Raw genomic sequence first — 21,007 nt, forward strand, 5'->3', positions numbered from 1 at the left:
TTAATACATCATAAAGTTGACTGAACACTACAGTACATTAACACTGCGCTGAAAGAAGTTAATTAAAATGACAAAATTTACAGACCTCTACAATAGCATCAACAGGACAGGCCTCCTGACAGAAGCCACAGTAGATGCACTTGGTCATGTCAATGTCATATCGAGTCGTTCTCCTGCTGCCATCTGCACGAGGCTCTGCTTCTATGGTGATTGCCTGAAAGAGGGGGGGGGTTAATACAGTCCAGACACACTGACTGGACACTACAGGACATTAACACTGCACTGAGAGAGAGGGGTTAATACAGTCCAGACACACTGACTGGACACTACAGGACATTAACACTGCACTGAGAGAGAGAGGGGTTAATACAGTACAGACACACTGACTGGACACTCCAGGACATTAACACTGCACTGAGAGAGAGGGGTTAATACAGTCCAGACACACTGACTGGACACTCCAGGACATTAACACTGCACTGAGAGAGAGGGGTTAATACAGTCCAGACACACTGACTGGACACTACAGTACATTAACACTGCACTGAGAGAGAGGGGTTAATACAGTCCAGACACACTGACTGGACACTACAGTACATTAACACTGCACTGAGAGAGAGGGGTTAATACAGTCCAGACACACTGACTGGACACTACAGTACATTAACACTGCACTGAGAGAGAGGGGTAAATACAGTACAGACACACTGACTGGACACTCCAGTACATTAACGCTGCACTGAGAGAGAGGGGTTAATACAGTCCAGACACACTGACTGGACACTACAGTACATTAACGCTGCACTGAGAGAGAGGGGTTAATACAGTACAAGATTAACACATTGATTGACTACACACTATGGACAGTACCTGGGCTGGACAGATGGCCTCACATAGTTTGCAGGCAATGCAGCGTTCCTCTCCTGAGGGGTACCGGCGCAAGGCGTGCTCACCACGGAACCTTGGGCTGAGTGGACCCTTCTCAAATGGGTAATTTATAGTGGCTGGCTCCCGGAACAAGTAACTGAGAGTCATTGCTAACCCTAAGACAGAAACAGAGGTTAATACAGCACAGACACACTGACTGGACACTCCAGTACATTAACACTGCACTGAGAGAGAGGGGTTAATACAGTCCAGACACACTGACTGGACACTACAGGACATTAACACTGCACTGAGAGAGAGGGGTTAATACAGTACAGACACACTGACTGGACACTCCAGGACATTAACACTGCACTGAGAGAGAGGGGTTAATACAGTACAGACACACTGACTGGACACTACAGGACATTAACACTGCACTGAGAGAGAGGGGTTAATACAGTACAGACACACTGACTGGACACTACAGGACATTAACACTGCACTGAGAGAGAGGGGTTAATACAGTCCAGACACACTGACTGGACACTACAGGACATTAACACTGCACTGAGAGGGAAAGTGGGGCTCTCACCTCTAAAGAGCTCTGTCCACAACAAGGTCTGAGCAGCTTTGTCTGTGATTGACTTCATGTCTGTGGGCAGCTCCTGAGCGTTGACATACTCTAGAGAGACAAATGTGCAAGCACTCACATTCCGATCTCAAGAGTGACGGACATGGATATCGACAAGCTTATATACTGTACACACAGCCAATGAAGTACAGGTACAGAGCTCAGGAAATAAGACTTAGAAGACTTAGGAAGGGTACTCACTGTATCCCTCTCTGTGAACAGACAGGCTGAAGGGACGCACCAGCATGGGACAGACAGACACCCTGCCTAAATAAGGGAAAAACAATAACAGTAAACTTACAAGAAAATAATAACAGACAAACCTACCAATCAAGTGCATACACCTGTCCACTTGTGACCTGTCCACCTGTGAGTTTACCTGTCCGTCTCTCTATCGGTGGACCTGTCCACCTGTGAGTTTACCTGTCTGTCGGACCTGTCTCGTTATCGATCACTGCCTCTCCGTCAGTCTGTTGAGAGGAGTGTGAGTCAGTCTTACCTGCCCGAGAGGCTGAGTACAGCACACGCAGAGCTGCAGACATCATGTCTAGAACAGAAACAGGAGACCCCATCAACAACTCAGCCTCTCTGTACTATACCGGCCCACATTCACACACACACAGCCTCTCTGTACTATACCGACACACATTCACACACAGCCTCTCTGTACTATACCGACACTCTGTACTATACCGGCACACACTCACACACAGCCTCTCTGTACTATACCGACACACACTCACACACAGCCTCTCTGTACTATACCGACACACACTCACACACAGCCTCTCTGTACTATACCGGCACACAATCACACACACAGCCTCTCTGTACTATACCGGCACACAATCACACACACAGCCTCTCTGTACTATACCGGCACACACTCACACACAGCCTCTCTGTACTATACCGACACAATCACACACACAGCCTCTCTGTACTATACCGGCACACAATCACACACACAGTCTCTCTGTACTATACCGGCACACAATCACACACAGCCTCTCTGTACTATACCGGCACACAATCACACACACAGCCTCTCTGTACTATACCGGCACACACTCACACACAGCCTCTCTGTACTATACCGGCACACACTCACACACAGCCTCTCTGTACTATACCGGCACACACTCACACACAGCCTCTCTGTACTATACCGGCACACACTCACACACGGTTGCCTTGCTGATCATAATTCATATTTCGGATAGAGATATCAGTAGAAAACCCGATAGAATGAACTTTCAGAAAACTAAAAGCTGAAAGCAGTGACAGGCAGAACATTGACATTGCTGCAGAGCACTCAAGGACTGTTCAATGACTCACAGCGCATCTGCCGGTTATGTCACTAAAAACACCGAGCTGCGGTATTTTCCAAAGCCGTTTCCTGAGCTCTTCGGCATGCATAAGTCGCATCATTTTTTTGTCAAGGAGATTCAAACGGTCAGATTTGAGTGTTAAAAGGTATTTAATTGCAAAAGCGTCAACACAAAGTCACCAACCTGTCGCTATTTGGCCTCCTCAACCAGAACAGCGGACATTACCGGAAGTTCTCGCCAGAACGGAAGAAGTAATTGGACAGGGCGATGGCGGCCGTCGGCGGTCTCCGCCATTTTGGGTGTGTCAAAATGCCGACGTAAGGTAGAATACATTTTCTTTGGAGAATCATTCCCACTGTATTAGCTTACGTAGTTCGAAAAAGGACTAAAGTGAGTCTGGTGAATGCCTGCTGTTGAAAAGAAACGTAAGACTCAATCTTGAGTCAAAACAACTTTTTGTTACAGAATTGTTATAGAAAGGCACATTTATTTTGTTGCACTTTTTGTCTTCATAACATCATGAAACAGGTTAAAAATTAGAGGAGGCCATTATTCCTATCCATTGAGCCATTTTTTCTATTTAATTTAGGTTATTGGCTTCAACAATGTAATTGGACAGTTTGTTCCACACTCCCTCAACCCTTAGTGTAAAGAACCACTTGTTGTTTCTTGAAAGAAGTCAGGGTATCGGTTTCAACAACATGGCTCGGCCACTTGTTTCACACCCCCACCACCCCCTGTGTAAAGAAGAGACTGTGTGTTTTAGGGTCCCATCATAGTCTTCTCTATTCAATACTGAAGATAATCAATTCCTTCAGACTGTCAGAGTAGAACATTCCTTCAATCCACAGAACGTCACTACTCGTCTCTGAGCTGATCCCCAGAAGCAGTGCCTCTCCTACACTGTGGTGAACACAATTGCCACAGGAACCTTGGACCTGGGTTCTGTTGCTCACCATCACAGTAATTATTACCCCTGCACTTTCCAGGGACGAAAGGTGACTGCAGGCAATAGCAGACACTGACTGCTGTTTGTTAGCAACTAAGCTAATGAAATGAACATTTTGCTGATTATGAAATCCCAAAGCATTCACCTCGTACATTTCTTTATTAGTACCTCAGAGATCAGTTCCCCCTCTATCTCAGTGTCTGTATTAACCCTTCTGTCTCAGTGCAGTGTTAATGTACTGTAGTGTCCAGTCAGTTGTCTGTACTGTATTAACCCCTCTCTCTCAGTGCAGTGTTAATGTCCTGTAGTGTCCAGTCAGTGTGTCTGGACTGTATTAACCCCTCTCTCTCAGTGCAGTGTTAATGTCCTGTAGTGTCCAGTCAGTGTGTCTGGACTGTATTAACCCCTCTCTCTCAGTGCAGTGTTAATGTACTGTAGTGTCCAGTCAGTGTGTCTGGACTGTATTAACCCCTCTCTCTCAGTGCAGTGTTAATGTCCTGTAGTGTCCAGTCAGTGTCTGTACTGTTTTAACACACACAGTGAAATACTGGAATTCTGATTGGGGCAGATAGTGAGGAGATGGTCTTTGAAGTGTGAATCCAGAATTCTGTGTAACTCAGTGTAATTAACACTTGATTATTACCTGAGAATGACGCATGAGTGACGTTTCCTGGCACGTCAGCCCCTGTGGTTAAATCTCGGCTAACGAAGCAGGAGTGTTTTAATTAAAGTGTGCAGAGGCGTTCGGAGGGCTGCTATGCTGGAGTGAATTGTGACAGGAAGATCCTGGATGCAGAATCTGTAAGATATTATTTCTGTTGTTATATCCAGTGTTGGGAGAACTGTGAGCGGCCTTGTAGTAATATCATCACTAAAAGTGGTACATGCTGCTGAAGCAGGAGTAATTTACTCAGCTGAGTATCAGCAATAGTAATAATACTAGTTTTTATTTATAAAGCTCCTTTCCAAACCCAAGGGCACTGTACATAGTGATAAAGAAAAAGACAACAAACAGTCAAATGAAAAAAATAAAGAAGAACATACAGTTTCATACAGACAGGATTTAAGGCAATCAGACAGGCCCTAGGTGAGATGGGGTTTGAGTCTGGATTTGAAGAGTCAGAGCAGAGAATTTGTCTGCGCTGTAGAACTGCATTCTACTGTATTACACTGGAGCAGCGACAGAAAAGGCAGGGTCAGAAGTCCAAGATTTAATCTCGGGAGCAGTGATCAAGGATCAGACTCAACTGGACAGAGCCTATGGCAGGGAGTGCAAACATGGAGAAATTCGGAGATGTATGATACAGCCAGATCATTCAGAGCTGCATAAGTCAGTAACAGGATCTTCTGTTGAATACGTGACTTTATAGGCAACCAATGTAGAGACGTGAGTGTAGTAGTGAAATGCTGCCAGGGTCTGGTTTGAGTTGGTAGTCTAGCTGCAGTTTTGGACATGTTGCAGTTTGTTGAGAAGAGTGTTAGGAGTAAAGAATTGGAGTTGATATTATAGATGCGTGAATCGGGCAGTCAGCATCAGACACTGATAGAAATCGCCTAATGCGGGCCATATTTCTAATGTGAAAGGAAGATGTCTTTATTAGATTTTTCACATGAGGCTCAAAGGTCAGGAGAGGATCAAGTGAGACTCCCAGATTCTGGACTAGGGCTGTTGCCTGCGTGGAGAAGCCTTCCGCCATTACTGTGAAGCTCTCCGGCTTTTCCAGCTGACATTTGCTGCCCACCAGTAAAATTGGTTTTGTCACTATTTCGCTTCAGGGAATTTGAACGTCCACCAGAGTTTGATGTTACAGGGAGGAGAGTTAAGTGACGGAGGGAGTGGATCAGAGGGGGGAGAAGTATTCATGTCAATCTGAGCATCACACGCTTAACAGTGAAACTGAAGACTATGTTTGTGTATCATCTGACCGAGAGGAAGCTTATCAATCTATTATCTACTAACAGTCAGAAGGGCTTCATGGCTTGAGGAGGGTTTACTCTTGTTTGTGGCCTTACCTATGTTCACAACAAAACTCCTCTGTGATTCGTTTCTTGTTGGTGTTGTTGTGTAGTTTTGGTAAAGCCTTTGTATGGAATACTGTATAGAGCTGTGGTCAGGATGCTGAGACAAGGGCATCTGAGTCTGAAAGAAATGTCATATCAGCTCAGCTTTCAGGTACTCAGTAAAACTAGTCTTTACAGACCCAGGACACTTGTCAGTAAGAGTAGGGGTGTTGACCCCAGAGTCCTGAGTGCTGATCATTACAGACCCAGGACACTGTCCGTGAGAGTAGGGGTGTTGACCCCAGAGTCCTGAGTGCTGATCATTACAGACCCAGGACACTGTCAGTGAGAGTAGGGGTGTTGACCCCAGAGTCCTGAGTGCTGATCATTACAGACCCAGGACACTGTCAGTGAGAGTAGGGGTGTTGACCCCAGTGTCCTGACTGCTGGTCATTACAGACCCAGGACACTGTCAGTGAGAGTAGGGGTGTTGACCCCAGTGTCCTGACTGCTGGTCATTACAGACCCAGGACACTGTCAGTGAGAGTAGGGGTGTTGACCCCAGTGTCCTGACTGCTGGTCATTACAGACCCAGGACACTGTCAGTGAGAGTAGGGGTGTTGACCCCAGTGTCCTGACTGCTGGCCATGATAGATGTGTAGGTGCCACTGAACTTGAATTGGGCTCTGTTTCAGGTCTGTTTCTGTGTGTCAGCCCATGTGTCTCTCTCTGACAGGACGTCTATTCATCTCTGCGTCTGTTTGACATTCAGTCTCTCCCTCCATCATGCCTCATGATTTCCTGTCCTCTCGCTGCCAGGTGAGGGGGATGTCCTGCCCTACTGTTGTCAATCAATCAGCCAATGTGTCAGGCTCAGCAGGGTTCGGAGTTCAAAGGTCAGTGCTAGCAGCCGCTCTCAGTGTGGAGATAATCCTGGGGGTGACTGGGAACGCTCTGGTCATTATCACAAAAATTAAGGTACTTATATTTAATATCTGGTAATATGTCTCTCAGTGCAGTGTTGATGTACTGTAGTGTCCAGTCACTGTGTCTGTACTGTATTAACCCCTCTCTCTCAGTGCAGTGTTAATGTACTGGAGTGTACAGTCAGTGTGTCTGTACTGTATTAACCCCTCTCTCTCAGTGCAGTGTTAATGTCCTGTAGTGTCCAGTCAGTGTGTCTGGACTGTATTAACCCCTCTCTCTCAGTGCAGTGTTAATGTACTGTAGTGTCCAGTCAGTGTGTCTGTATTAACCCCTCTCTCTCTTGTAGTGCTGGCGTCAGCGTGTTTTTCTCAGCCCCATTCCCCTCGTCAATCTGACTGTGTCGGACCTTGGTTGCTCACTCCTAATCATCCCGGCATCCCTACTGGCTGTCCTCTCAGGAGGTCAGGGGTCCCCCTGGTGTGAGGTGGTCAGCCTGCTCAAGTTTGCGTTCATCACCTCCTCTCTGGGCAGCCTAGGTACGCCCCTTGCCTCGCGTCCACTGTGACTGTGGAGCAGCTGTAAGGCCTGAATCATCAGCAGTGACCAACAGTATCCATCTGGTTAGAGCGGTGCTAAACCACATCCAGCCGGGACTGTCCAGAACCGGGACTGATTGTGGTACAACTGACCCAGGCATTTGTGTCTCAGTCTCCCTGTTGCCAATTGTTTATAACCAATCTAAGGAACGCGTGCTGTACAGTGCATCGCCTGCATGCGCAGTGTGCAGCTCACAGAAATAAGAGTAACCATGGGACCTGTTCTGTCTTCCAGCCATCCTCTCGGTTCAGAGGTATGTGGGCGTGGCCTCCGCAGGAAGTTGGAAGACAGTTGCCATAGTGGGTGGTTGCATCACTTCCTGGATGACCGGGATCATATTTGGCAGTGTGCCGGTGGTGTTCCAGTGGATCAGGTGACTGACCCTGACTGTGTGTGTTCTCTTCTCCTTGTCCATGGAGCCTCATCTTGCACCTGGTAGATACCTCCACACTCTGACATTAATTAATGTCACTTGCAGAAATGAGAGACAGTGCGCTGCTAGTCTTCACGAGAAGGAAAGACTGTGTGTGTTAGAGAGTGGAGTGTGGAGCAGGGCTCAGGACTTGTGACTGGAAGGTTACTGTGGGTTGGAATCCCAGGTGAGACGCAGACGAGAGTGTCCTGTCTTGAGCCCATTGCTTGCCAGGACAGGCCGTGTCTCTCCTGTGACTCTGAACCGGATGGATTGATAGTAAAAGAAGTAAATAGAAAACCTTCTAAACATGGAAGAAAAAACATCCCGACTTATTATGATATGATAGTACTTTACTGTCTGTTTTCTCAGACATTTCTTTTGCATCCAGGCAGCTATGTTTTATACACACAGAAAATTACAAAAAACACACAAACAGTACAAATTAACATTGCATTAAAAATAAATATGGCATTACATAAAGGACATCAGCCCATACAAAGTCATTACACGCACTCCTCCAGTACTCCACACAGATTACTCCCTCACAGTCTCCCTGAGCCCCTGTAACTGCACATCACCACCTAGCTCTTTTGCACGTAGTCCACTGCCTGCACTTGCCCATGAACCTTTGCTCCTTTATAATGAACTCATTTGTTGAGTAGTTTTGTTGAATGTGGGATAAATGGATTCCTCTAGCACATCTGTTTGAAGGCATCGATTGGTGTGCTTCATGCAGAACAGAGATAGTAACAGCCAGTCTCCACACACCCTTGCCGTAAGCAGTGTGAACGCTCTGCTCCAGTCGCTGTCCCGCCATCTTAGTACACATCCTCAAGAGTCGAGACATCTCGGCCTTCTGTGTCACAGACTGTTACACCAGCTGGTCTGTCTATACTGCAGGGCACTGTGCACAACAGAACTGAAAATCACGGACATAATTCGACTACTGGCACCAAAAACCTGTAACCTGTGAGGAAAGGAGATCCGCTGTTGTACTTTATTACAAGCAAAGGCAACATGCGCCTTCCCAAACAGATTAACATCTATGTGTATTCCAAGAGATTCCCAGGATGTAACTTGCTTAATGGACTCATCGTTAATCAGGACTGGAGACGGATATTCATCTTGTTCAAGGCCAAAGACAATTTCTTCTGTTATTCTGGTATTTAAAATGAAGGCAACCCAGTCACACCATGTAAACTGTCTGCTATCACCATCCTTCACCCCAGAGAGGGCAGTGGACTGAGCAGGAAGTTTGATAAGGAATTGGCTTGGATAGCTGGCTGCACAATCACAGTCCCACAGTGAGCGCAGACCAGTGGTGAACTCACACACCCCTGGGGCACTCCATTGTTGGTTATCACCTCAGAGGAAAACAGATGATAATAATAATAATAATAATAATAATTGCTTACACTTATATAGCGCTTTTCTGGACAGTCCATTCAAAGCGCTTTACAGGTAATGGGGACTCCCCTCCACCACCACCAATGTGCAGCCCCACCTGGATGATGCGACGGCAGCCATAGTGCGCCAGAACGCTAATTAGCGTTCTGCTAATGATCACCCGTTACCCTGGAGGAAGGCCATCTTAGCTAAAGCAAAGTCAAGGAACAGGAGCCTAGATGCTTTGGAATAAGACGAGTGCAGGTAACTACAGCGTCTTCTGTGATTGGTCCTGGTTTATAAGCAAACTGATATGGATCAGGTTTCCCACTGACGAGCTCCTCTCCAGAGATTTCACCAAGGCTGACGCAAGAGCAGCCGGCCTGAGCTCTCGGTGTTCTCTTGGGCAGCTGCTCTCAGGCAGGGGTGTCATTCGGGAGGTTCTCCGGACTGCAGGAAGATGTCTGCAGACATCTGGAAAAGGACTGCCCGTCTGCTGTGTGTCTCTCGTGAACTGACCCCTGTGTGTCCCAGGTACGACCCGGCAGAGATGCTCTGTGCGGTGTTCTGGGAGGACAACTACTCAGACATGCTGCTCTACATCCTGTGTGCCTTCTCCATCACCGTCTTCCTCCCTCTCCTCCTCATCCTTGCCTGCACTCTGCTGACCTCTTCTGGCCGGGGCTGGAATTGCAACAGGTGAGACTCCGCTCACAATCATGAGATGAATAATTATAATTAATTAATTATAAGGTAGACTAAGGAGACTGGTTCTGTGTGAACCTGTGTGTTGGTATCTCAGGGAGATCTGTGTGTTTGTTTAAAAAGCATACAAATATTTATGTTCTCTTCTGTAACCGAGAGTCAATTTTTGTATCTCTTTGTCCCTGCAGTAAGAATGATGGAGATGATTTGTCCTCTGTAACTCCTCTCCTCCTGGTTACCTACTGCTTGTGCTACACTCCATTCACTGTGGCTGAGGTGATAAACCTGCTAAAAGTAGTCCACTACAGACACAGAGAAAGAGGGGTTAATACAGTACAGACACACTGACTGGACACTCCAGTACATTAACACTGCACTGAGAGAGAGGGGTTAATACAGTCCAGACACACTGACTGGACACTACAGAACATTAACACTGCACTGAGAGAGAGGGTTTAATACAGTCCAGACACACTGACTGGACACTACAGTACATTAACACTGCACTGAGAGAGAGGGGTTAATACAGTCCAGACACACTGACTGGACACTACAGGACATTAACACTGCACTGAGAGAGAGGGGTTAATACAGTCCAGACACACTGACTGGACACTACAGTACACTAACAATGCACTGAGAGAGAGGAGTTAATACAGTACAGAAAGGGCCATCTCATTCTGTAGGTAGTGTAGAGAAAGTTTCAATTTGCTCAGTGTGATCCTAACAGTCAGTGTCTGTTCTGTGCTCCTTTCAGATGATACTGTTGGGGAATCTGGACTTTTCTCCTGCCCCTGAGTGGCTGCGGACTCTGTCATCAGTCATTGCTTACCTGGATTGTGGACTCAACCCAATGATCTACTGCATCAATGCAGAGTTTCGAGGGGCTGTTCTGAGTCTACTGCAGGTCAAGAGAAAGACTTCAACTGATCCTGAATTAATGTCTGTTAACCAGCTTGAAACCTGAAGTCACGGGGTCACACCTCCCACAGCACAGAGCCACTATACCACAACTCCCACAGCACAGAGCTACTAAACCACACCTCTTACAGCACAGAGCTACTATACCACTCCTCCCACAGCACAGAGCTACTATACCACACCTCTTACAGCACAGAGCTACTATACCACTCCTCCCACAGCACAGAGCTACTATACCACAACTCCCACAGCACAGAGCTACTATACCACAACTCCCACAGCACAGAGCCACTATACCACACCTCTTACAGCACAGAGCCACTACACCACACCTCCCACAGCACAGAGCTACTATACCACTCCTCCCACAGCACAGAGCCACTATACCACTCCTCCCACAGCACAGAGCCACTATACCACTCCTCCCACAGCACACAGCCACTATACCACACCTCCCACAGCACAGAGCTACTATACCACACCTCCCACAGCCCAGAGCTACTATACCACTCCTTCCACCCCACAGGGTCACTATACCACACCTCCCTTAGCACAGAGCTACTACACCACTCCTCCCACAGCACAAAGCCACTATCCCACACCTCCCACAGCACAGACTACTATGCCACTCCTTCCACAGCTGTGCCTTGGTCACTCCAGTTGCTCAGAAGAAGCTAGAGAAACTGAGCAGCACGATTCTCTTCACATCTGCTCCAGTGGATGGATCATATAAGATGCACTCTTGCTGTTCCTTTAGAATGATGTAGCTGTCTTTGCTTCCGATCTCTTGTTCAGACATTACTCTTGAGAATAAAGAAAGATGATTTTGTCATCCTTATTTTGACATTCTCACTTTTCTTGCCTGCCCATGTTCCAGTGGATTTACCAATAATCCATTTTCTTTGATAATCTACACTAGCTGTAATCTTTTAGAGTAGTGAATTGTACTGTAACTCCACAGAGGACAGAGGCTGTCTCTTCCTTGCAGTAGTGCTCTGTGTATCTTTCTGCAGAACAGAAACAGTCACTGGAGTCATGAAGGTACACTCGGTGTTTAAGAGAGGCAGGGTGGTTTTGGGGGTTCAGTGTGCTGTTGGGGTGTTAAAGAGAGGGGAGCAGTGTGGGTTCGGTGTGCCATCGGGGTGTTAAAGAGAGGGGAGCAGGTCTGTGGGGTTCGGTGTGTTGTCAGGGTGTTAAAAGAGAGGGGAGCAGTGTGGGGTTCAGTGTGTTGTCGGGGTGTTAAAGAGAGGGGAGCAGTGTGGGGTTTGGTGTGCCGTCGGGGTGTTAAAGAGAGGGGAGCAGTGTGGGGTTCAGTGTGTTGTCGGGGTGTTAAAGAGAGGGGAGCAGTGTGGGGTTCAGTGTGCCGTCGGGGTGTTAAAGAGAGGGGAGCAGGTCTGTGGGGTTCAGTGTGCTGTGCCTGCTCTATAAAACACTACACTCCATTATATTATATTGTGATTCACACAAGATGCTCTTCCAGCCTGAGGACTGAATTAAACAATGAACTAGTCACATGTTCTGAGCCATACACAGGTGAAGTTTTTCTTAAGGTCTTTTCCAGCTGATTATACAGGATGTGCAGTTACCAACAAGACACCCCAGAGCCTGGTTCCAAGCATTACCATTACACAGCTAATTAAATAATGAACCCAGCTGCCGTCCTGGGAATGTAGCTGAACACCAGGGGGCTCGAGCACCAGAGGACAGCAGGCTTGGTTGCCAAGCGGTGGAAAGCGACGGCTTCTTTAATGTGATTCCATGACAGCGCTGGAGAGCGGGGAAACAAAAAGTCAGGGGTACCCAGCTCTAATCCTGGGGTCTCCTGTGTCCTCCGGTTTTCACTCCCAGCCCCGTTAGTGAGACTGCAGTTTTTTCCGTTCAAGGCGAGTTTTAGAGTTTGCTTTCAGCTGAAGAAACAGGGCGCCTTAAGCCTGGTCCTGGAGGGTCGGCGTGTCCGCAGGTTCTCTAGGTCTTTTCAAAGCAGCAGCAGGGGAAGAGCTGGCAGGAGCTGTTGAACCAGTCCAGTCAGCTATGTCAAAACAATAACAAGGAACGGGCTTCTAATTGGCATCACCCCTGTGCCAAATATTGAGTGCTATTCTTATCCAGTAGCAGTCCAAAAAAAAGCAAAGCTGACACCAATTTTGAACGAAAAAAATAGCATGTTTAACGGAGACCAGCATGACGCACACACTGCCGTCACACTTCCGGATACAGACGGCTCACCAACATCACATGACGAGGGAACCCCCTCCCTTCCCCGCCGCTCACCTATTCACGCTCCGACCGAGGGGGGCGGGGCTGGAGCTGGTCGAAGCCTTCGCGGGCGCCGCCATTTGCTCTTTCCCTCTTTCGTCCAGGCACCTCAGGAGGAGCGCCGGGTAAGTGCGGCTTGCCTCTGGCTTATGGGCGACTTTTTAAAACAATGGCTACCCTGCTCAGGCAAAACGGCCATAGCTGTGATTTCTTTCCTGCGTGGAGCCGCAAGCGAGCCGTGGTGGGGTGGGTGAGCTCCATGGTGCTGGGTGGTGGTAGGGGGGGGACGCGTGTGTAGTGCCGAGGGGCGATGGAGTTCGTGTTTGTATCGGGGAGCGGAGCCAGGCGGTCCAGATATAGCCGCAGCGCTTCGGCGTGCACTTTCTGGGCGTGCTGTGGCCAAAAATGTCTGGGACTGGGTGGGGGAGGTGTTGTAATGAGCGAGGTGCCGTAGTTCTGTGTTTCCGGGGTTTCTCCGGGACAGAGGCACTAACTCCGGAGACACTCTGCCCCCCCATCCTCCTCCTACTCCTCCTCATCATCTTCCTCCTCAAATAACCCGGAGCGCACCTCCAGTCAGCCGCCATCGTGACCCGGCATGACCGGTCCATGTCCCCCATCCTCAACGGCGCGACCCCACACTTGTCCAGTAGTCATCGCCAGACAAGGGTAGCCCGACGAGTGACTCGGACCCGTGTTTGTAGCTAACTGCTGTACCTTAGGTCGGATAATTCTGTTTCATTTGGGAGCTGACATTTTAAAGATTGACTGCCCGCTGCTCTAAGCCCTGCATCGTTAGTACTTGTAAGCGAATACACGCAATATACTGCGTTTTCCTCCCTGACCGCCTTCAGTAATACCGGAGTGAGTAACACTGGCGCAGATGAGTCGTTCTTGTGCACTTGACTGAACTGACACTAATGGACTGTCGTGCGCATTCGTGTCTGTTCATTACTGGGCTCTCTTATATATTAATGTTTTTCACAGTTCTTTCAATGTGCCTGATTGTTAGTGTGTCTGGACTGTATTAACCCCTCTCTCTCAGTGCACTGTTAATGTACTGTAGTGTCCAGTCAGTGTGTCTGGACTGTATTAACCCCTCTCTCTCAGTGCAGTGTTAATGTCCTGTAGTGTCCAGTCAGTGTGTCTGGACTGTATTAACCCCTCTCTCTCAGTGCAGTGTTAATGTACTGGAGTGTCCAGTCAGTGTGTCTGGACTGTATTAACCCCTCTCTCTCAGTGCAGTGTTAATGTCCTGTAGTGTCCAGTCAGTGTGTCTGGACTGTATTAACCCCTCTCTCTCAGTGCAGTGTTAATGTCCTGTAGTGTCCAGTCAGTGTGTCTGGACTGTATGAACCCCTCTCTCTCAGTGCACTGTTAATGTACTGGAGTGTCCAGTCAGTGTGTCTGGACTGTATTAACCCCTCTCTCTCAGTGCAGTGTTAATGTCCTGTAGTGTCCAGTCAGTGTGTCTGGACTGTATTAACCCCTCTCTCTCAGTGCAGTGTTAATGTCCTGTAGTGTCCAGTCAGTGTGTCTGGACTGTATGAACCCCTCTCTCTCAGTGCAGTGTTAATGTCCTGTAGTGTCCAGTCAGTGTGTCTGGACTGTATTAACCCCTCTCTCTCAGTGCAGTGTTAATGTCCTGTAGTGTCCAGTCAGTGTGTTTGGACTGTATTAACCCCTCTCTCTCAGTGCAGTGTTAATGTCCTGTAGTGTCCAGTCAGTGTGTCTGGACTGTATTAACCCCTCTCTCTCAGTGCAGTGTTAATGTCCTGTAGTGTCCAGTCAGTGTGTCTGGACTGTATTAACCCCTCTCTCTCAGTGCAGTGTTAATGTCCTGTAGTGTCCAGTCAGTGTGTCTGGACTGTATGAACCCCTCTCTCTCAGTGCAGTGTTAATGTACTGTAGTGTCCAGTCAGTGTGTCTGGACTGTATGAACCCCTCTCTCTCAGTGCAGTGTTAATGTCCTGTAGTGTCCAGTCAGTGTGTCTGGACTGTATTAACCCCTCTCTCTGTGCAGTGTTAATGTACTGTAGTGTCCAGTCAGTGTGTCTGGACTGTATGAACCCCTCTCTCTCTGTGCAGTGTTAATGTCCTGTAGTGTCCAGTCAGTGTGTCTGGACTGTATTAACCCCTCTTTCTCTTTCTCTCAGTACTGTGTCTTGCTGTCCAGTCAGTCATGGCCGAAGGAGAACCTCAGGTCCAGTTCAAGGTGAGTGCGCTCTCTCTGGTGTTCAGTCTGATCACCTGCAGGCTCATGTACTGTATACAGAGGACACAGGGTGTATACAGAGGCCTGTGACAGACTTTGGCCTGGGTTTGTAGTGTAGGATGTGGCTGAACCCTCATGTCTTCCACCTGCCATCCTGCGGAGCAGGTCTGCTGGGCAGGGGGCGGTGTGTGTCCTACAGGAGGGGACCCACCTGGCTGAGCAGCGCTCTGTCCTTGGTGCACAGTGGGAGTGGCAGTGTGCTTGTGCCACTCGTCCAGCTGTGGTCTGATCCTGCAGCAGGAGCCCCTGGAGCATCTCGCTCCCTCCCCTCCAGTTCAGAGTCAAAGGGCTTGGCTGGCCTGACCAAGGAGTTACAGTGTGGCCTAAACACAAACCGTCAACACGGCGCTTACAACAACCAGTACAGTCATTCCGAGGAGCTGAGCTTTTACAATTAATATTTTCTTTCCCCTTCTCTCTCTCTCTCTCACCCCCCTCAGCTGGTGTTGGTAGGAGATGGAGGAACAGGAAAGACCACATTTGTGAAGAGACACCTGACAGGAGAGTTTGAGAAGAAATATGTCGGTAATCCCTGACGTGTTGCTAATGTCCTGTAGTGTCCAGTCAGTGTGTCTGGACTGTATTAACCCCTCTCTCTCAGTGCAGTGTTAATGTCCTGTAGTGTCCAGTCAGTGTGTCTGTACTGTATTAACCCCTCTCTCTCAGTGCAGTGTTAATGTACTGGAGTGTCCAGTCAGTGTGTCTGGACTGTATTAACCCCTCTCTCTCAGCCCAGTGTTAATGTCCTGTAGTGTCCAGTCAGTGTGTCTGGACTGTATTAACCCGTCTCTCTCAGCCCAGTGTTAATGTCCTGTAGTGTCCAGTCAGTGTGTCTGGACTGTATTAACCCCTCTCTCTCAGTGCAGTGTTAATGTCCTGTAGTGTCCAGTTAGTGTGTCTGGACTGTATTAACCCCTCTCTCTCAGTGCAGTGTTAATGTCCTGTAGTGTCCAGTCAGTGTGTCTGGACTGTATTAACCCGTCTCTCTCAGCCCAGTGTTAATGTCCTGTAGTGTCCAGTCAGTTTGTCTGGACTGTATTAACCCCTCTCTCTCAGCCCAGTGTTAATGTCCTGTAGTGTCCAGTCAGTGTGTCTGGACTGTATTAACCCCTCTCTCTCAGTGCAGTGTTAATGTCCTGTAGTGTCCAGTTAGTGTGTCTGGACTGTATTAACCCCTCTCTCTCAGTGCAGTGTTAATGTACTGTAGTGTCCAGTCAGCGTGTCTGGACTGTATTAACCCCTCTCTCTCAGTGCAGTGTTAATGTACTGTAGTGTCCAGTCAGTGTGTCTGGACTGTATTAACCCCTCTCTCTCAGTGCAGTGTTAATGTACTGTAGTGTCCAGTCAGTGTGTCTGGACTGTATTAACCCCTCTCTCTCAGTGCAGTGTTAATGTACTGTAGTGTCCAGTCAGTGTGTCTGGACTGTATTAACCCCTCTCTCTCAGTGCAGTGTTAATGTCCTGTAGTGTCCAGTCAGCTTGTCTGGACTGTATTGACCCCTCTCTCTCAGTGCAGTGTTAATGTCCTGTAGTGTCCAGTCAGCTTGTCTGGACTGTATTGACCCCTCTCTCTCAGTGCAGTGTTAATGTCCTGTAGTGTCCAGTCAGCTTGTCTGGACTGTATTGACCCCTCTCTCTCAGTGCAGTGTTAATGTCCTGTAGTGTCCAGTCAGTGTGTCTGGACTGTATTAACCCCTCTCTGTCTGTCTCTTTCTCTCAGCCACCCTGGGTGTTGAGGTTCACCCCCTGGTCTTCCACACTAACAGGGGTGCCATCAAATTTAATGTATGGGACACAGCGGGCCAGGAGAAGTTCGGTGGCCTCAGAGACGGCTACTATATCCAAGGTACCTTGTCTGTCCACCTCTGGCCTTTATTCCAGTTTTAACCCACCTACACTGAAGTCTTATTGAGGGTCTGTTGGGTGTCATGCTCCCTTCTGTACAATGTGAGTCTGTGGATTGTGATGCTAGTAACTGCAGTGCACCATGACTTGCATATGTCTCAGTGCTACTGTAAAGCATGTTTGGGCAGAGCTCTTTCTCTCTGCGGTTATAATGTACTGTAGTGTCCAGTCTCTCTGTACTCTCTCTCTCGCAGCTCAGTGTGCCATCATCATGTTTGACGTGACCTCTCGGGTGACCTATAAGAACGTCCCTAACTGGCACCGGGACCTGGTGCGTGTGTGTGAGAACATCCCCATCGTGCTGTGCGGTAATAAGGTGGACATCAAGGACAGGAAGGTCAAGGCCAAGAGCATTGTTTTCCACCGCAAGAAGAACCTGCAGGTAACCCTGACTGGGCAGTCTGTCCGCTCTGGCCACTGTCCATCCAGTCCAAGAATCTCATCCAGCGGCTACTGAAGGATACCAGGATATCCGCTTCGGCAGCTCGATCCACACTCCCACCACCCTTAGTGTAAAGAAGTGCCTCCAGTTCCCGGTTCTAACTGCAAATCCATGCGGTTTCCACTTGTGTCCTGTGGTTAGTGCTCCAGTGTTGACCGTGAAGGAGTACGCAGGCTTGACTTCTTTTCGAGTAACATCAGCGGGAGGGGATGCAATTCAACAGAGGCCCCCCTTTCAGTCGTGCGGCATGTGAGGGCTGAGCCCGTGAAAGCCCTCAGTGGACCGGAGACTGCAGGGAGAGGAGTCTGGGCTCGGCACACCTCTTCAGCACAACCCCACACCGTGACGCCCTTTACATCCCAAACTCTAATTGACACCCAGGGGCAAATGTGGCATTCCTCATGCTTCAGTAGTAACCTAATAATGAACTAATTCCCATCATGTCTCTATGTGCAACCATTAGAGGCCTTATCAGCTGTCTAGGGCGGGTCAGCTGTCACTGCAGTCCTAAGTACAGCACTCCGGTCCGAAGAAGAGCCAGCCAGTGTGACCCCCATACTGAGCCACGTAGCTCCCTGAGTAGCAGGACTGGGCTGCCAAGTGCTGTATTAACCCTAGAGAGCAATGCTCAGATCAGGGACTGAACCACGGCTTCAAAACGGCTGTATGAACCCCCACATCCCCCTCTCTCTTTCAGTACTATGACATCTCTGCAAAGAGTAACTACAATTTCGAGAAGCCCTTCCTCTGGCTGGCCCGGAAGCTGATCGGTGACCCCAATCTGGAGTTTGTTGCCATGCCAGCTCTGGCCCCCCCTGAGGTCTCGATGGACCCCTCTCTGGCGGCGCAGTACGAGCACGACCTCAAGGTACAGGCTGGACCAGCAACTCTACTGTGTCTCTCCTCCAGTCTCTGCTCACTCTGCTGTAGGTACTGTGGGGCTCACAGTGTTGTCAGCGAGAGCTGTGTCTCTCCTCCAGTCTCTGCTCACTCTGCTGTGGGTACTGTGGAGCTCACAGTGTTGTCAGCGAGAGCTGTGTCTCTCCTCCAGTCTCTGCTCACTCTGCTGTGGGCACTGTGGGGCTCACAGTGTTGTCAGTGAGAGCTGCGTCACTCCTCCAGTGACACTGCTCGCTGCTCACTCTGCTGTGGGCACTGTGGAGCTCACAGTGTTGTCAGCGAGAGCTGTGTCTCTCCTCCAGTCTCTGCTCACTCTGCTGTGGACACTGTGGGACTCAGCTCTCAGGTTAGTGTCAGATGTCACCCACTGTGTTCCCCCTGATAGCTGGGCTTCTTTTCAGTTGGTGTGTGATGCCAGACTGCGAGCTCAGCACTGCTATGTGGACCAATACAGCCTTTCCAGAGCTAGTGATGGCCAGGAGTCCAGGCAGCCATGTTGGGCAGGTGTTTGCTGACATGCACACTGTGGTCAGATTTAAGTCACCCCCTACTTCTCCCACTTAGGGACTTAATTCCCAAAACAAGGCTCAGTCTGTCGGTGATGGTTCCAGCTGTGGAACGAGTTTGATCTATAGGTGCCCGTGTTTGAGAAAAGAGATTTTTAGTCAGTCTTTCCTAAGGACAGAACCTTATTTCCCGAGTCATTATGAGCCTAGTCATGTTGTCCTTTTGCTGTCGCGGGCCACAGGCCGTTCGGTTGGGGAAAGGCGGTACGAACCCCGGAATGAACCCTCTGGTACGCCAGAGCCCTGGGTATGGGAATCGGAAATCCAGCTCCCGTTGCTCAGCAGTTTGATCCGTTCCGAGTTTTAATGCTGACACCTGCTGGCTTTTGTACACACTGCATTGGTGAAATAGGGCAATGGAATAATATTTCCTGTTAAAGCAGAATAGCTCATTTTAATGCGAGATACCCATCAGTGCTTAACTTGACGTGCAGTACAACATGATGCAGTTATGCGCTGGGTCCACTAGGTGTCAGCACTTGTTCACTGTGAGCTGCAGTTTTCCCACTGTGCATGCAGAGCGCTGGGGCACTCTTTCTCACTGGACTGTGACACGTGTTTATTGTATCCTCTTAGGTGGCATCGGAAACAGCACTACCAGATGAGGAGGATGACCTCTAACCTGTGACCTTTGACCTCTCCAGAGGAAGCAGGAGATGTCTGGGAGTCACAGTGCTCTGGCTGCACTATAACCTTTACTGTAAAACCCAGTCTCAGATTATTTTGATTTTTTTTTTTTACTTTTTTCATCTTGAAGAATGCAAGTTTGTTGAGAGAGTGCAGACAAGCAGTATGGTACAGGACAAACAGTGCTGTACAGCCAATACAGTAAAGACAAATACTTCACAGGCTGTCGTGCTGGCAGCAGATTGCACACGGAGGAAGAGTGTGGATGCTGGGAGATACCGAAAAATGTTTAAAATATGGATGCACTTATTTGAAAAAAGTTTGAATAAAAACTGTCTAAATTTAAGTTCTTGAATGTTTCCTGGTTTCTTCTGTCTAGTTAGATGAGTGTGGGTGAGTTAGATATCTAAAAATGTGATTTCCTGTTGCTGTTGGAGGTCCCCCTTCCCAAGACTAGTGGTCCTGGAGGATCAGTAAGTGGTTCTGTATCCTCTGGACTGTGATGCCCACGCCAGTGTCCTATTATGGTGACCAGAGATACTGTGTTGTGGGCTGCTGTTCTTCACTTTAATGTTAGATTGACTGGTCATTACAGACCCAGGACACTGTCAGTAAGAGTAGGGGTGATAACTGTTCTTGAACTGAGTGTCTTGGTCAGTGTGTGTATCTTTATAGACTTGAGAAACTGTTGTAACATGATCTGTGAAGGAAGTGGTGAAGTCAAGAGCAACATTTTGATCTCTGAGTGAGATAGAGGCTGTTGTGAAAACTAAAAACTTCACCTACTAAAAACCTACCAAGCTGTCTCCAACCTGAACATTTTACAACAGTTTTCTGACTACTATTCTGATTCCACGCAATGATTGGTCTCCATATCTCTACAGATCACAGTATTAATATGTACCATATAGTCCAAAATAACCCTCTAACTATCCTCCAGACACACTGGACACTACAGTATGTTAATACGGTACAGACACTGGACACTTCAGTACATTTACACTGCACTGAGAGAGAGGGGTTAATACAGTACAGACACACTGACTGGACACTACAGGACATTAACACTGCACTGAGAGAGAGGGGTTTATACAGTACAGACACACCAACTGGACACTACAGTACATTAACACTTCACTGAAAGAGAGGGGTTAATACAGTACAGACACACTGACTGGACACTACAGGACATTAACACTACACTGAGAGAGAGGGGTTAATACAGTACAGACACACCAACTGGACACTACAGTACATTAACACTGCACTGAGAGAGAGGGGTTAATACAGTACAGACACACTG

At 48.3% G+C, this 21,007-nt stretch overlaps 3 protein-coding genes across 4 annotated transcripts in view; 2 read left to right on the forward strand and 1 right to left on the reverse strand.

Annotated features, from left to right (window-relative positions):
* The window catches only part of ndufs8a (NADH:ubiquinone oxidoreductase core subunit S8a), a 3,726-nt gene extending 607 nt beyond the window's left edge, over positions 1–3,119 (reverse strand). The window contains exons 1-6 of the mRNA XM_088644376.1: positions 3,016–3,119; positions 2,001–2,048; positions 1,703–1,768; positions 1,463–1,552; positions 871–1,043; positions 86–214 (exon numbers count right to left, since the gene is read on the reverse strand). Of these exons, the coding sequence (XP_088500502.1) occupies positions 86–214; positions 871–1,043; positions 1,463–1,552; positions 1,703–1,768; positions 2,001–2,046 (504 nt within the window). The 5' untranslated portion in view covers positions 2,047–2,048; positions 3,016–3,119. The remainder of the gene's footprint in view (positions 1–85; positions 215–870; positions 1,044–1,462; positions 1,553–1,702; positions 1,769–2,000; positions 2,049–3,015) is intronic.
* Positions 1–11,571, forward strand: part of LOC148656956 (visual pigment-like receptor peropsin) — a 14,088-nt gene extending 2,517 nt beyond the window's left edge. Inside the window, exons 2-7 of one of the 2 annotated variants that reach the window (XM_088644352.1) lie at positions 6,602–6,760; positions 7,056–7,245; positions 7,541–7,679; positions 9,642–9,806; positions 10,001–10,088; positions 10,570–11,571. In XM_088644352.1, the coding sequence (XP_088500478.1) occupies positions 6,611–6,760; positions 7,056–7,245; positions 7,541–7,679; positions 9,642–9,806; positions 10,001–10,088; positions 10,570–10,779 (942 nt within the window). In that variant the 5' untranslated portion in view covers positions 6,602–6,610 and the 3' untranslated portion in view covers positions 10,780–11,571. The remainder of the gene's footprint in view (positions 1–6,601; positions 6,761–7,055; positions 7,246–7,540; positions 7,680–9,641; positions 9,807–10,000; positions 10,089–10,569) is intronic. The other variant, XM_088644351.1, reaches the window with a different exon arrangement.
* A 1,431-nt stretch (positions 11,572–13,002) lies between these two features.
* ran (RAN, member RAS oncogene family) lies at positions 13,003–20,050 on the forward strand. Its single transcript, XM_088644375.1, has 7 exons — positions 13,003–13,114; positions 15,146–15,204; positions 15,705–15,789; positions 16,985–17,110; positions 17,364–17,551; positions 18,309–18,479; positions 19,654–20,050. The coding sequence occupies exons 2-7, from the start codon at positions 15,172–15,174 to the stop codon at positions 19,696–19,698; spliced, it is 648 nt and encodes a 215-aa protein (XP_088500501.1). The 5' UTR covers positions 13,003–13,114; positions 15,146–15,171; the 3' UTR covers positions 19,699–20,050.
* Positions 20,051–21,007: the final 957 nt, after the last annotated feature.

Source organism: Lepisosteus platostomus, chromosome 8 (genome assembly GCF_059453375.1).
Source record: "Lepisosteus platostomus isolate fLepPlt1 chromosome 8, fLepPlt1.hap1, whole genome shotgun sequence".
NCBI lineage: Eukaryota > Metazoa > Chordata > Actinopteri > Semionotiformes > Lepisosteidae > Lepisosteus > Lepisosteus platostomus.